At 38.9% G+C, this 15,240-nt stretch overlaps 2 protein-coding genes across 5 annotated transcripts; both read left to right on the forward strand.

Annotated features, from left to right (window-relative positions):
* The first annotated feature begins 231 nt into the window (after positions 1 to 231).
* LOC122782715 (eukaryotic translation initiation factor 5A-1-like) lies at positions 232 to 14,960 on the forward strand. Of its 2 annotated transcripts, XR_006361955.1 has the most exons (6): positions 232 to 397; positions 1,630 to 1,799; positions 1,919 to 2,023; positions 2,992 to 3,123; positions 4,575 to 6,685; positions 14,459 to 14,960. XR_006361955.1 is itself a non-coding variant. In XM_044047193.1 (5 exons), exons 2-5 carry the CDS (start codon positions 1,638 to 1,640, stop codon positions 4,632 to 4,634), a joined length of 459 nt encoding a protein of 152 aa, XP_043903128.1. In that variant the 5' UTR covers positions 232 to 397; positions 1,630 to 1,637; the 3' UTR covers positions 4,635 to 7,244. The 2 variants fall into 2 exon arrangements, 1 of the variants encoding a protein (XP_043903128.1); XM_044047193.1 differs by lacking the exon at positions 14,459 to 14,960 and having other exon boundaries at positions 4,575 to 7,244.
* Positions 7,756 to 14,960, forward strand: LOC122782714 (eukaryotic translation initiation factor 5A-1-like). Of its 3 annotated transcripts, XM_044047190.1 has the most exons (10): positions 7,756 to 7,931; positions 8,387 to 8,543; positions 9,213 to 9,317; positions 9,767 to 9,837; positions 9,915 to 10,061; positions 10,376 to 10,503; positions 11,335 to 11,504; positions 11,624 to 11,728; positions 12,626 to 12,757; positions 13,130 to 14,960. In XM_044047190.1, the coding sequence occupies exons 3-10, from the start codon at positions 9,270 to 9,272 to the stop codon at positions 13,178 to 13,180; spliced, it is 852 nt and encodes a 283-aa protein (XP_043903125.1). In that variant the 5' UTR covers positions 7,756 to 7,931; positions 8,387 to 8,543; positions 9,213 to 9,269; the 3' UTR covers positions 13,181 to 14,960. The 3 variants fall into 3 exon arrangements, with proteins under 3 accessions (XP_043903125.1, XP_043903126.1, XP_043903127.1); XM_044047191.1 differs by lacking the exons at positions 7,756 to 7,931; positions 8,387 to 8,543; positions 9,213 to 9,317; positions 9,767 to 9,837; positions 10,376 to 10,503 and having other exon boundaries at positions 10,001 to 10,061; XM_044047192.1 differs by lacking the exons at positions 7,756 to 7,931; positions 8,387 to 8,543; positions 9,213 to 9,317; ... (1 more) ...; positions 9,915 to 10,061; positions 10,376 to 10,503 and adding an exon at positions 10,510 to 10,760.
* Positions 14,961 to 15,240: the final 280 nt, after the last annotated feature.

The following is a 15,240-nucleotide window of genomic DNA, read 5'->3' on the forward strand; positions in this document are numbered from 1 at the left end:
AAAAGAACCTGAGTAACTGTTATCAAACACTGTCAATTTCTCCAGGGAAAGGTTGTCATTGCAATGTTATGGCTTATTATTATTATGAACAACATTTTGATCCACACTTTATACCAGATGGTGGCAGTAATGTACCAAATGCTTGTTTGCCAACTGCTATTATCAACCTCAAAAAAGGTAGAAGAAGAAGAAGAAGAAGACATGCGCTTATTTTTGATGTCATAAACTTCCGGAAAGGAGATCGACAGGTGGGAGGAAACGTCGTGACGGAGTCGACCTACTCATTCCGCCTCCTCCTCCACTCCCTGTCACCGGAGCCTGTACCTGCCCCTCCTGGTACAAAAGCTCCACGTATGTCAAGTGACTCCTTCTTCTCTTGGTGCTAGCAGGACTAAAGGTAAGCTAAACACCCAGTGGCTTAATGGTAACAATTTTGACGCCCGCTTACTCATGAGGCCTTCGTTTTGTGGTGTAGTGGCAGATCGGCGAATGTGTGTTATTTTGGGGGGTGGGTCTGTAGTCTCCGTGGTTAATCAGTAACTTGCTAAACTAGTAGTGTTACGAAATGCTTGGTCTGTAACTGTAACATGCTGCCACGCTGGTTTGGCTAACATTAGCAGTAGTCTTGTCAGTCACTGTCCATGGGTGTGGGTCGTGTTTGTGAGCTAACGTGGCTAACGACTTTTTCCCCCGATGGTCGTGGCTCGGTTGCCTTGTAAACAGAACCGTTTTGTGGCGTCTGCTAGCGTTTAAAGCCGAAGTTAGTCGCAAATGTGACGCCAACTTGAGTAATTGTATTGACTATGCTGTGAAAGTGATGAGTCGGTGAGCTAGTTGACATGCTAAAGACGTTCACGAGTTTCACCGGAACACTTTGTACAAGGAAACATCACACACTAGCGGCCAACGGCAGCTCTTGACTTTCCAGGTACTAAGTTATTGATACAGGATTGTGTACTCTGAAATAGTGTTGCAAGCAACGATTATTTTCACAATCGATTAATATTAAACTCTCGATTAATCGAGTAATCGTTCGGTCCATTACATGTTGGAAAAATGTCGATCAGTGTCTTTGAAACCTGGAAATGATGAGGTTCTCAAATGTCTTGTTATGCCCTCAAACCTAAATGATTCAGTTTTAATGATTTTTTTTGTACCAGAAAATATTCGTACATCTTGTTTTAATAATGAAAAAACTCTCAAACCCAATAATTGATTATCAAAATACTAGTCATTTATTAATAATCGAATAATTGTTTCGGCCCTACTCTGAAATAGTTATTGCACAAATGTGTGAATTAATGAGGAAGTGGAGCAACAATAGATTTACAGTTCTTATACTTTTGAACGTGTATGTAAACTTAAGTAATCGAAAAGATAATTTCCCCATTTGTGGTTTGGATGGAAATGAAGACATGTGGCTCTCAGATCTTCCACAGGTTGCAAAGACCAAACTAAATTATTACCAGATGAACAAAGAATCTGGTGACTCAGCTGCCCAATGAATGAGATGAATGTCTGCCAAGCTGTCTGGCAAATAGTCTTAATTTAACAGGTTTTTCTATCGTCAGTCAGACTTTAATAATGTTTTTAATGTTTGTTCTTGTTCTGTTGGGTGTCGCATAACAGAGTGCATCATGGGAGATGATTCATTTGATATCGCGGACTCCGGGGCTTCTCTGACATACCCCATGCAGTGCTCTGCGTTGAGGAAGAATGGCCATGTCATGCTGAAAGGACGTCCCTGTAAGATAGTTGACATGTCTACCTCAAAGACTGGCAAGCATGGACATGCCAAGGTAAAGGCATACGGTGCATCCTATTTGGAATGCAGAGCTCAAGGCACTTTTTTGATGTTTCCTAGTTTGTCCACACCCACCCTGGCTGTAGAATCCAAAAACTTATGTTGGTTTTACAGGTTCACCTTGTTGGAGTCGACATCTTTACTCAAAAAAAGTATGAAGATATATGCCCATCTACCCACAACATGGAGGTCCCACATATAAAAAGGAAGGACTACCAGGTAAGTAATCTTTTTTCAATCGTTTTTTGTCACTTTGTTACAAAGGGGTTCTCAGTAGACAGTTTTCCTTGTCGATACAGAATGGTTTGGCATTTGTTTAGACACCACAATACAGCTGTAACTATGATTTGTTTTAAACACAAAATTGTGCCTTTGGAGAATGTGTCCTATTTGCTGAATGGGTGTGTCGTGTGTAGAAGTTGAACTGTCTCTGCAGCAGTTGTCAAAGGATAAACTGGTTACACAGGTTTAGACTTGGCTACTTTCTGTTTCTCCCATGATTGGATGCAGCTCTTTGGATTTAAATTCACTAAAAAATGCAAAGCCATGATTATGTTCTGGATCACTTGATTAGTGTCTTGACTAGGGATGTACCCCAATTAAAATTTAAGAAAAATTGTTTGTGTGTTATAGATTAACCATTGGTTAAGGAAAAAGTCACAGAATTTACCGCCCAAGTCTCTTTTGTATGGGTTTCCTTGAATTGTTGCATGTTTTTCTTGCCAAACGTTGTTTGCAAAAATGATCATAATGTCATTTTTTTTCCCCAAATCAATACTCAAATATAATCAGTCAAACCCTCATTTGTTTCTAGAGTGTTCAGTTAATTTTATATTGCAATCTGATAACTTGATTGTAATGTGTATTGATAGGACTGTTCAAGACTCAAGATTTCTTTATTGTCATACCAACACACATTAGACATGAGGTCAGAACGAAAATCAATCTCTCCAGAACCCGGTCGGCCCAGCGATAAGAATAATAATAAGAGAAGAACCAACAGTTTAACTTAACAAAATATAAATTAAAAAAGTTTAAAAGTTAAAAGTCAACTAGCACTTTAGGTTTTAACTTGGGGTGTTACGTTGAAATGTTATTGGTTATACTGTATTTGATCGGTGTTGTATGTCTATTAACTTTTCTTTCATGTTGGTCTTATTTGTTTCTTTCCTGGTGGCCAATGTCAGGTGTCGGACATCTCGGATGGTTACTTGAGTCTCATGGATGACGCGGCAGCGACCAGAGAGGATCTTAAACTGCCAGAAAATGACCTGGGCAAAGAAATTGACTCCCAGTTTGAAAAGGTCGACAACATAATGGTAAGTTCTAAGGCCTATTTTCTATTTCAGAAAATAAACAAATTACTGCAAATTACTGACTTATCCTGAGTAACTGTTGAAGCTCAACTTTGTTTTTATGAAACATTGATCTTTATGCCCAGATAAACATAACGTTGTCTGGTCAAAAATAAAAAATAAATATGATGTAGTAGGAGTCTGGAAAGCTTGTAATAGCAGGTTATATTGCAATTAATGCATCCTAACTCCTCCAATATACGCTTGTCAAAGCTCTGTCCTCAAAGCACTAAACTTGGACTGCCTGTAAACTTCTTTACACCTAGTTGACGAGAGAGTGCTTGTGACTACAGCTTTGTTTTTACTGACCACAAAATGTTTGAAAAGTGTGTAAAGAAAACGCTAAACTTCATAATGAGCTGGTCAGTTAGTGACAGGTATGTTCGCATATAGTTAGAGATGTAACGATATGAAAATTTCATATCACGGTTATTGTGACCAAAATGATCAATATTATCGCGGTATTGTTAGATGTGTTCAAAATGTTCAGAAAGTACTGAACACACACACTGAAATCTTTTAACAAAGTTTTATTTAAAAAAATATATTTTATATTATATGATGATTATTATTATTAATTATCATCCGACTGACTGACGCGCGCGCGCAAACACACCCAGGTCCTCACTAATAATTAAGTAGCAGTGGTCGTACACAGCATGAAAATAAAATAAAAAACACAGAAACAAACATATTTTGCTCTGCTACGGTACGTGTTGTCTGCACACACTACTCGCTTTCGCTGATAGCGCCCAATAACATGTATTTTTACAGGAGTAACGTTAGGTAACACTTAACTTAGGTTTCCTTTATTGAGAAAATAGGAACGTTTTACAGACAAACCATGACATTTCCCACTATTCCGAAATCCCGTTTTTGTTGACTTACTTTACACTCGCTGAAACGTTGTGGGTGGTGGTCACGGAAGTGTTACCCCCCTTTGCAGAGTTTTTTTTTTGTCTTCAATTATTTTACCGTCAACATCATTTAAAAATGCAAAATATGCCCAGACTTCTGATCTTGTTTTTTTACTGGGGGAAAATCTCTGGAGCGCAGGTGGCTTCAGCCGTGTTGTCACAGGACAGTGGAAACTGCGCATGCGTGCCCGCTTCTGAGCGAGTGCCGTTCAGGTGCCGCTGCTTCTTCAGGAAATGAGCAGTATCACTGAGTTTTTCGGTCATCAGTTGCGGTAATCAATCACGGTTTTAACGATAATTAAAATTTGAAACGGTAGTACTAACCGTCAGGAATTTTACCGCGGTTTATCGTCATACCGGTAATCGTTACATCCCTACATATAGTCAAATTTAAATCTGTGCTAACTCAACAAGTCGTTTAATGCAAATCTAGTCATGATTGCTCTAAAAAGAGAACAAAACTGTGGCTCAACTGACTTTTGATCTTCTGTTTTTCAGGTCACTGTGCTCGAGGCTATAGGTGAAGAGCAAGTAGTTGCCGTAAAGTACACAAAGTAACTAATTGAGGATAACGCTTGGAGACCTCACATCCTTACATTGTCATCCTTTGCCATGGTTTTCAAGCGTCACCAAAGCTCAGCCCACGTTTACACAGCATTGGTAAAAGTTGAGTTGCTGTGTTTGTCCAACTATAATCATAGCTTTATGTAAGTGCTTGGAAATGTAGTGAATGCTGGTCAAATGAAATCTTAAACTCTGGACTGGCTCAGCTTCTGCTGCATCATGGGCTTACGGCTGACTGGCATTCCCCGCGATCACCGAAGTTAATGAGCAAATGCATCTTCGTTTTGCAGGTAGTAATATTATTCTAGGAATTTGTAACATTCCTTTTTTAGAAATTTATATTTAAAGTTGTGGTTAATAGTTTTTTGTTTTAAATCAGTCTTTGACCGAACATGTGTTTCAACTCACATGTACAGTTAATGCTGCTGCTTCTTTTCGACTTAAATTCTACCTTGTTTTTTCATCCGTCATTCCATGTCATGCAGGCTCGAGCCTTAAAATAAGCCTTTGCCTCTGACTATGAGTAGATCTCTAGGTCCATGCAAACTTGACAATATCTTGTGTAAACATGCCTTGGCAGTTCATCTATGTAGACGGCATCATGTTATTTACTCCGCACTTCAGGTGCTAATCGTGTGGCAAGTCTGTTGCGCATATAACTGGGCATCTGTAAGATTGGACTGTTCTAACGGGGATCTTGGGTGGTGGGGTGAAGCCATTTTTACTTTTTGTTTTTCTGTCCATTGAGACCTTTTGTGGAGGAAGGGAATGTTTTTGGGGTGTGACAACAGATTTAAATTTGATGTTAAGGATTTGCAGAGTCTACACTTTGACATGGATTGTAACTTTTGTAAAAAAAAAAGAAAAAAAAAAAATAGAGAAAAAAGGGTGATTTTCTATTAATGGCACAAAATAACAATGTCTCAATATGCATTGCATTAATGCGCAGGTTTTGTGTTGCCGTAGAACCTGCGTTTGCATGTTGCCCATTGTCTTCGCTACCTCCTACAAAATAAAGTGTAATATTAACAATATACCCCTTATTTTTATCAGGACATTTGGATTAATGTGACATGACAAAATTGATATCCTGCTCATATGCGCTGGCTCATTTCAATCTGTTTATTAGCGGTCAGTCCACATGGGTAAGCCATATGAGCTTTCCACTTGTGTAGTTTGGCCACAGCAATACTTAATACTTAACATTTTGTTCATTGACCTCTTGCTGGTAGTAATGCACTTGTATTGAGAATGGCTCCCAAGTCTGGATTCTTCTTGCCTATTTTGACAAAATCCATTGTCAGAAATTCATATTGAGAATTTATATCATCAACCAGGTCAAGTGTTTGGTCTGTTGACTTTTGATTGAGCAGTTTAGTAAAAACATTTCTCCTCTGTAGTCAAATTTGCACGTTATTTGCTCAGACAACTGAAAATGTGCCGGAGAACTAAATGATGCTGCACTACTTCAGGCTGCTGTTCCTCAAACTTATTGCATCATTCTCAGGGAGAAGTGAGCCCAAAGAATGCATACGTATATGGGCTGCGTCATTTCAGTTGTAAACATGCCATGTGCCGGTGGAAGCCTTTTGTTTTGCTTCCTAATTCAGAAGTGAGGTGTAAGAAAAGGTCTTATTGAAACCTTACATTTGTTTATATTCAGTCAAATGTGGGAAATGTTACTCTCTGTTCCCACTGAGTTACTAAGCAGGTCTAGCCTCTGATTTGTTTCACAAATTGCCACCATCTTGACAGTGATCCTCTGCTGTAAACTGTTCTCCGTGTGTGTCTGACCGATGATTACACTGTAAGGGCTTGATCACATGTTTGTGTGTGTGTGTACATGTCCATAGTCCTGGTCCTATGAAATGAGGGTTATGTCATCCCATCCATCCTGTTCCAGTAGCAGGGATTTCTTACCAGGAGACTTTTTGTCTTTTGCTTTTAAGCGGACTTCCTCCCTTGACCTCAAACAGTTGTCAATGGAACCTATGTTTTCTTGTGACCAAAAGGAGTGTGCCATAAAATGGACTGGAAAGTGGAAGGTGGTCTTGTCCTTGTCAGCTTCACATGCAGATCTGGGTGTGCAGCAAACGGTTAAATTGAGTGTTATTAGTTATTTTCTCAGGGCTTCAAACTGACTGTTCAGACATGTGTTACTTAAATTGTGTCAGTAGTGAGGATGGGTATTTAGTGTTTTTTTGTTTGTTTTTGTTTTTAAAGAATTATTATTATTTTTTTTAAATTGTCTCTTTTAAATTTCTTTTTTGTTCCTTTAGTCCATTCTGGCATCTGTCAGACATTTTCTGTCCTCCACTGAGTCTCTGTTTATGGTTTAAATGCTGCTTAATTATACTTGCAACAATGGGGTTTATTTTATGTTTTAGAATAGGTACAGTGTGTTATGATACCACAGTAAGTTGGTCTTGTAGCTCATGAATTCTGACGTTGGCACAGGTTTTAGGTGGAATCTGACCTTGAATCACTTCTGGAGCATAAAGATGCAAAGACTTCTCTCCTAACAAATGTATGGCTGCTGTCTTGATTATCACAACTGTCTTATTTGTTCTGTGTAGGCAAAATAAAGTTACTAGCACCAAGAAATGAATTGACTGTCTGCTCATGGAAAACAACAAATTCCTCCAAGTTCATTTGGTCATTTTAGAGTTTTTGGAAATTATCAAAACCTTGGGAAGAATAGGCTTTAAAGCGCTTATCTACTTCAGCTGCTCAGTAGGTGGCAGCAAAACATTGCTCAATCCATTGGGTGTCTGTCTTTCTACCAATCTTGGATATGTTATATTAGTCAAGTACTATCAGACTCCAAAACCCATGAAGGCCTTCCCTTATTCACGACTGAACACCATCAGGAACTCCCAGTGTTTCTGACATCTGAGGCATCTTCTTACTGGCACTGGGAAGCAGATGAACAGGTTTGGAATTATTAGATTTTGGGTAAACACTGCTCCAACTGCAGACTTGCAGTATTTATGCAACATACATCCACGCTGAGGTAGGGCCAAGTGTTTTGAAAGGACATGGTAACCTACAATGGTTTGTCTCATTTAGGACAGCATACTAAAATATGACTTTTTTGTCACATTTTGGACGACATATGTAGCCGAGATAAATTTTGTTTTATTTTATTTTGGTCATTTATTCACATTACTTTCTATGGTGAACTCCCCCCAAATAGTTTTCTATTGTAAAAAGGTTCCACGTTGTTATTTTCCATTATTTACCTTTTTGTTTCCCTGGGGAGTACTTTGGCGTTGCACCTGTGTCCAGCTGGTAAGTAATGTTTACATCTCTCTCCCTATGATTTTTTTTTATAGGTTTTTGTCGCTCTTAAACATTTCCATCATAATGCACACTGCTTCGTGACGTGCTGTCAAGCATGCGGGTTAAATTCCCGTTGTTCAGTTTGATAAATTGTCGTAAGAAACTAAGGACTTTTATGTGTTAATTCATACGAGAATTAGCTTAATGCTAGCGGCAGTTATTACGGGGTAAAAACACCACTGCGTGTCTGTGTTGTATATACCTTTTTGTATTTAACTTATGTCTTTGAGGCTGTTTTGTGCTTTATTTATGATAATGATTTGATAATTTGATAATTTCCACATGCATTCATAAATGGTTTCTAATTTATGGAGCTTGAGTGAGCACTGATGCTCTGAGTGTAGTGAGATGCTGTGCATTGTGGACTGTGTGTGACGCCTGTGCTTTCTGTTTCCTTTGAAAAGCGGAATAAATCCTCCAGAACTCAACTCCTGTGTGTGTGCGCCTCACTCAATAAAACACAACGCAGAAGATCATCGGTTTCAGGGTTGACATCAGGACTCGTGCCCATTGGAGAGATTGCACCCGCTGGCTATTGTCGTTGGCATCCTAATCAGCCAGGTGAGGCTTGAACAACAGTTGAGTTGCCCAGCCAAACAACAACCCAAACATATTATCATATTATTTATTATTTATTTATTTATATCACATTAAAATATTATTTTGTACCCAAATGTTTAAATGCACTTATTGTAAGTCGCTTTGGATAAAAGCGTCTGCTAAATGACATGTAATGTAATTATCGCTTTAATTGCATTTGTCTGCGCTCGTAGGTAAAGAGGCTTCGACTTTGTGCTCGGTAAAGTGTATGTTTAATGCAGTTGCACTCTGGAACCAGCAGGGGGCTCTAGTTAGCTTAATCTGAAGTGAACTCTGTCACAGGTTGAGACAGTAAAAGCAGCTGTATGTTGCAACTAGTGAGAGGGAGACTGTTTAGCCTAATCGGTCAGTCTGTGACATACGTTGTCATCTCTAATAAAGACAGTTAAAGCTGAAAGCCAAGACTGGTTCTTGATACCATGATATCACAGTAATGATGACATGTGGACATTGTTACTTGGTCTGTCTGGAGCACTGGCAGTGTTACAGTCCATTCTGCTACCCTTTTGTCCCGAGAGCCCATGTTACCTTTTCACTGGCAACGAAATAACAAAAAATGTGTGCACTAGCTGCACACTTTTGTACCCTTTCACACACACGTCCCACTGAACAGTTTACTGTGTGTTCTAGGTTGCACTAGTGGATAAGGCGGCCAGACGTTCCCTGACTCTCGTTGGTCTGGGAGGGATGTGCTGCTGTGCGATCACCGTGTGGACAGTGGGCCTCGCTTTCCAGGTTCGTTCAAGAGCATGAGCGTTTTGACCTGAGCTTCACTATTGCTATAGCTTCGCTTTTTTTGGACGTTATATTCTTACGGCAGTACGGCGTATTAGGGCCACATGTAAAAATAAATAAATAAATAAATAAACGAAATAATTCTGACTTTTTTCTCAGAATTCATGCTGTTTTTTGATTATTTTTTTTTACATGTGGCCCTAATACTCTTCTGTATATTCCAAATGTTGTGTGTTGAGAAAATTCATATTCATCACAACATTTTTGTATAGGTTAGGTCCAGTTTTACTGTCCATAATTTGGGATTTTGTTTCATTGACTCCACATAAAAACACGACAAAAAGCTACAATAATTAAATTAATCGCTGTGCTCGCACTCATGGGGGTGAGGGTCACGGACTCACAGCCAAGACATTAACTGGGGAGACCGTTGTGTTTTTGTGGGGCAGAATCCATTCCTACACAGACTGCAACTCACTCTCCACTCCTGCTTTGGGCAAACATCAGCCAGCCACTGGAGGTTGTGTGAGAAATTTAAATTTCCTTTTAATGAAAGTTTTGTCTTGTCTCATTTGTTTTGGTGTTGTTGTTTTTCAGGCTTGGCTGGGCTGTTATGTGTTCAACATTTTTGCAGTGCTGCTTCTTGGTTTCACCGTGTTCACTTACCCTCGGGTCCCCGAGAACAAAGGGAAAACGTTTGAGGAGATCGCCGCCATCTTCCAGAAGGGACGGAAGGAGCTGGCGGTGAGTCCCAAAGACATTAGTGAAATGCAGCAGCTCAAAACAGCCACAGAGCTACAGTACACAAAATCAACTTTGTTGTATGGGTTGCTGGCATTTATGACAATATAGAAAGGGGTCTCTCCCCTGTTCTTTTCATTTTACAAGTTAACATATTGTATCGCAATTGTTAACTTTACCACAGTAGCTAAGATAATTTTCCTTCTGACCACAATGTAACAAAAGCAAATTGTCATTTCATCAGCTGTTCATGGGGTCAACATTCTATTCACATTGTTTGATAATTTGGTGGCTGCCATGCAATCTCAAAAATGTAGAAGAAGAAGAAGTCATGACATTCCTCCCGCCACTCCCTGTCACCTGAGCCTGTTCCTGCCCCTGCTGGTACAAAAGCTCCACGTATGTCAAGTGACTTCATTTTCTCTTGGTGCTAGCAGGACTAAAGGTAAGCTAAAGGTAACAATGTTGACGGCAGCTAACTCAGAAGGCTTTCGTTTCGAGGTGTGGTGGCAGCTCTGCGAATGTGTGTTATTTTTGGGGGTGGGTCCAGTACCGCGGGGTAAATCGGGCTGCTGGTGGAAGTTCGTTGCCACTGTGAGGCCGACCTGAGTAATTGTATTGACTATGCTGTGAAAGTTAACGAGTTTCACCGGAAAGGAAACATCACACACTAGGGGCCAACAGCAGCTCTTGACTTTCCAGGTACTAAGTTATTGATACAGGATTGTGTACTCTGAAATAGTGCTGCAAGCAACGATTATTTTCACAATCGATTAGATTAATCAGTTGTCTTTGAAAACTGGAAATGATGATGTTCTCAAATGTTAAATGATTCAGTTTTAATGATTTCTTCATTTATTTGGAGCAAAGGAACCCAAAAAAAATCACATTCAAGAAACTGAAACTGATTAATTGATTATCAAAATAGTTGACAGTTAAATTAGTAATCGATTAATCGAATAATTGTATGTGTATGTAAACTTAAGTAATCGAAAAGATAATTTCCCCATTTGTGGTTTGGATGGAAATGAAGACATGCAGCTCTTAGATCTTCCACAGGATTCAAAGGCCAAACTGAATTATTTCCAGATGAACAAAGAATCTGGTGACTCAGCTGCCCAATGAATGAGATGAATGACTGCCAAGCTGTCTCTCGAGAGACAGAAACCTGTTAAATAATAAATAATAATATTTAACAGGTTTTTCTATCGTCAGTCTGACTTTAATAATGTTTTTAATGTTTGCTCCTGTACTCCTGTTGGGTCTCGCATAACAGAGTGCATCATGGGAGATGATTCATTTGATATCGCGGACTCCGGGGCTTCTCTGACATACCCCATGCAGTGCTCTGCGTTGAGGAAGAATGGCCATGTCATGCTGAAAGGACGTCCCTGTAAGATAGTTGACATGTCTACCTCAAAGACTGGCAAGCATGGAGATGCCAAGGTAAAGGCATACGGTGCATCCTATTTGGAATGCAGAGCTCAAGGCACTTTTTTGATGTTTCCTAGTTTGTCCACACCCACCCTGGCTGTAGAATCCAAAAACTTATGTTGGTTTTACAGGTTCACCTTGTTGGAGTCGACATCTTTACTAAAGAAAAGTATGAAGATATATGCCCATCTACCCACAACATGGAGGTCCCAAATGTAACGAGGAAGGACTACCAGGTAAATGATCTTTTGTCTTTTGTCACTTTGTTCCAAAGGGGTTCTCAGTAGAAAGTTTTCCTTGTCAATACAGAATGGTTTGGCATTTGTTTAGACACCACAATACAGCTGTAACTATGATTTGTTTTAAATACAAAATTGTGTATTTTGGAGAATGTGTCCTATTTGCTGAATGGGTGTGTCGTGTGTAGTTGTTGAACCGTCTCTGCAGCAGTTGTCAAAGGATAAACTGGTTACCAGTGGCGGCTGGTGACGTTTTATTTTGAGGGGGCGCAATGGGCAAGTCAGTTTTCAGATGGACTGTGGTAACAGTGGTGATATGCAGTTAACACATATCACCACTAAAACACACCAAAGCACCATTCTCATGCCTGATACCGTAATTTTAAAAGATTCACTTAAATGAAACTAAAAATACACAACAAAAGGTTTTTGTCTTTTTCGTATTTTCAGGCATTTGAATTTTGCCTTCTCTATCACTCCTTTGTTCGCATAGCATTTTCCATATGTAGATCAACTTCCTATTGGTTATGAAAAAGTCAGAGAATTTACAGCCCAAGTCTCTTTTGTATTGTTTTTCTTGAATTATTGCATGTTGTTGTTGACAAATTTAGATCATAATGTCACTTTTTTCCCCCAATCAATACTCAAATATAATCAGTTAAACCCTTGGTTGTTTCTAGAGTATTCAATTATTTTTGTATTGCAGTCTGATAACTTGATTGTAATGTGTATTTATAGAACTGTCAACTAGCACTTTAGGGTTAAACTTGGATTTAACTTGGGCTGTTTACGTTGAAATGTTACTGCTTATACTGTATTTGATTGGTGTTCTATGTCTATTAACTTTTCTTTCATGTTGGTCTTATTTGTTTCTTTCCTGGTGGCCAATATCAGGTATTGAACATCTCGGATGGTCTCCTGAGTCTCATGGATGACACTGAAGATATCAGAGAGGATCTTAAACTGCCAGAAAATGAAATGGGCAAAGAAATTGACACCCGGTTTGCACAGGATCAAGAGTTTAAGGTAGAATAATAAGAAAAATAAGAAAAATATGGTGTAGTAGGAGTCTGGGAAGCTTGTAATAGCAGGTTATATTGCAATTAATGCATCCTAACTCCTCCAATATATGTCCTCAAAGCACTAAACTTGGACTGCCTGTAAACTTCTTTACACCTAGTTGACGAGAGAGTGCTTGTGACTACAGCTTTGTTTTTACTGACCACAAAATGTTTGAAACGTGTGTAAAGAAAACGCTAAACTTCATAATGAGCTGGTCAGTTAGTGACAGTGCTGTGCTAACTCAACAAGTCGTTTATGAATGCAAATCTAGTCATGATTGCTCTAAAAAGAGAACAAAACTGTGGCTCAACTGACTTTTGATCTTCTGTTTTTCAGATCACTGTGCTCGAGGCTATAGGTGAAGAGCAAATAGTTGCCGTAAAGTAATTCAAGTAACTAATTGAGGATAACGCTTGGAGACCTCACATCCTTACATTGTCATCCTTTGCCATGGTTTTCAAGCGTCACCAAAGCTCAGCCCACGTTTACACAGCATTGGTAAAAGTTGAGTTGCTGTGTTTGTCCAACTATAATCATAGCTTTATGTAAGTGCTTGGAAATGTAGTGAATGCTGGTCAAATGAAATCTTAAACTCTGGACTGACTGTATTCCCCGCAATCACCAAAGTTAATGAGCAAATGCATCTTCGTTTTGCAGGTAGTAATATTATTCTAGGAATTTTTAAAATTCCTTTTTAGAAATTTACATTTAAAGTTGTGGTTAGTAGTTGGTAGCATCATTAAATTTACTCCGCACTTCAGGTGCTAATTGAATCTGAACAAGCCTGATCTTGGGTGATCTTGGGTGGTGGTGTGAAGCCATTTTACTTTTTGTTTTTCTGTCCATTGAGACCTTTTGTGGAGGAAGGGAATGTTTTGGGGTGTTACCACGGATTTAAATTTGATGTTAAGGATTTGCAGAGTCTACACTTTGACATGGATTGTAACTTTTGTAAAAAAAAAGAAAAAAAAAATAGAGAAAAAAGGGTGATTTTCTGTTAACATTTCTTAACATTTTGTTCATTGACCAAGAGTAATGCACTTGTATTGAGAATGGCTCCCAAGTCTGGATTCTTCTTGCCTATTTTGACAAAAGCCTTTGTCAGAAATTCATATTGAGAATTTATATCATCAACCAGGTCAAGTGTTTGGTCAATTAACTTTTGATTGAGCAGTTTAGTAAAAACGTTACTCCTCTGTAGTCAAATTTGCACGTTATTTGCTCAGACAACTGAAAATGTGCCGGAGAACTAAATGATGCTTCACTACTTCAGGCTGCTGTTCCTCAAACTTATTGCATCATTCTCTGTTCCCACTGAGTTACTAAGCAGGTCTAGCCTCTGATTTGTAGCACAAATTGCCACCATCTTGACAGTGATCCTCTGCTGTAAACTGTTCTCCGTGTGTGTCTGACCGATGATTACACTGTAAGGGCTTGATCACATGTTTGTGTGTGTGTGTGTGTGTGTACATGTCCATAGTCCTGGTCCTATGAAATGAGGGTTAGGTCATCCCACCCATCCTGTTCCAGTAGCAGGGATTTCTTACCAGGAGACTTTTTGTCTTTTGCTTTTAAGCGGACTTCCTCTCTTAACCTCAAACAATTGTCAATGGAACCTATGTTTTCTTGTGACCAAAAGGAGTGTGCCATTAATTGGACTGGAAGGTGGTCTTGTCCTTGTCAGCTTCACATGCAGATCTGGGTGTGCAGCAAACGGTTAAATTGAGTGTTATTAGTTATTTTCTCAGGGCTTCAAACTGACTGTTCAGACATGTGTTACTTAAATTGTGTCAGTAGTGAGGATGGGTATTTAGTGTTTTTTTGTTTGTTTTTGTTTTTAAAGAATTATTATTATTTTTTTTAAATTTTCTGTCCTCCACTGAGTCTCTGTTTATGGTTTAAATGCTGCTTAATTATACTTGCAACAATGGGGTTTATTTTATGTTTTAGAATAGGTACAGTGTGTTATGATACCACAGTAAGTTGGTCTTGTAGCTCATGAATTCTGACGTTGGCACAGGTTTTAGGTGGAATCTGACCTTGAATCACTTCTGGAGCATAAAGATGCAAAGACTTCTCTCCTAACAAATGTATGGCTGCTGTCTTGATTATCACAACTGTCTTATTTGTTCTGTGTAGGCAAAATAAAGTTACTAGCACCAAGAAATGAATTGACTGTCTGCTCATTGAAAACAAATTTCTCCAAGTTCGTATAGTAGTATAGTATGTGGTCCAAAATCAGTCAAAAAAGTCATAGGTTAGTATGTCGTCAAAAATCAGTCAAAAAAGTCATAGGTTAGTATGTGGTCCAAAATCAGTCAAAAAAGTCATAGTATAGTATGTGGTCCAATATCAGTCAAAAAAGTCATAGGTTAGTATGTCGTCTAAAATCAGTCAAAAAGTCATAGGTTAGTATGTCGTCCAAAATCAGTCAAAAAAGTCATAGG

The sequence above is a fragment of the Solea senegalensis genome, linkage group LG16 (genome assembly GCF_019176455.1).
Source record: "Solea senegalensis isolate Sse05_10M linkage group LG16, IFAPA_SoseM_1, whole genome shotgun sequence".
NCBI classification, from domain to species: Eukaryota; Metazoa; Chordata; class Actinopteri; order Pleuronectiformes; family Soleidae; genus Solea; species Solea senegalensis.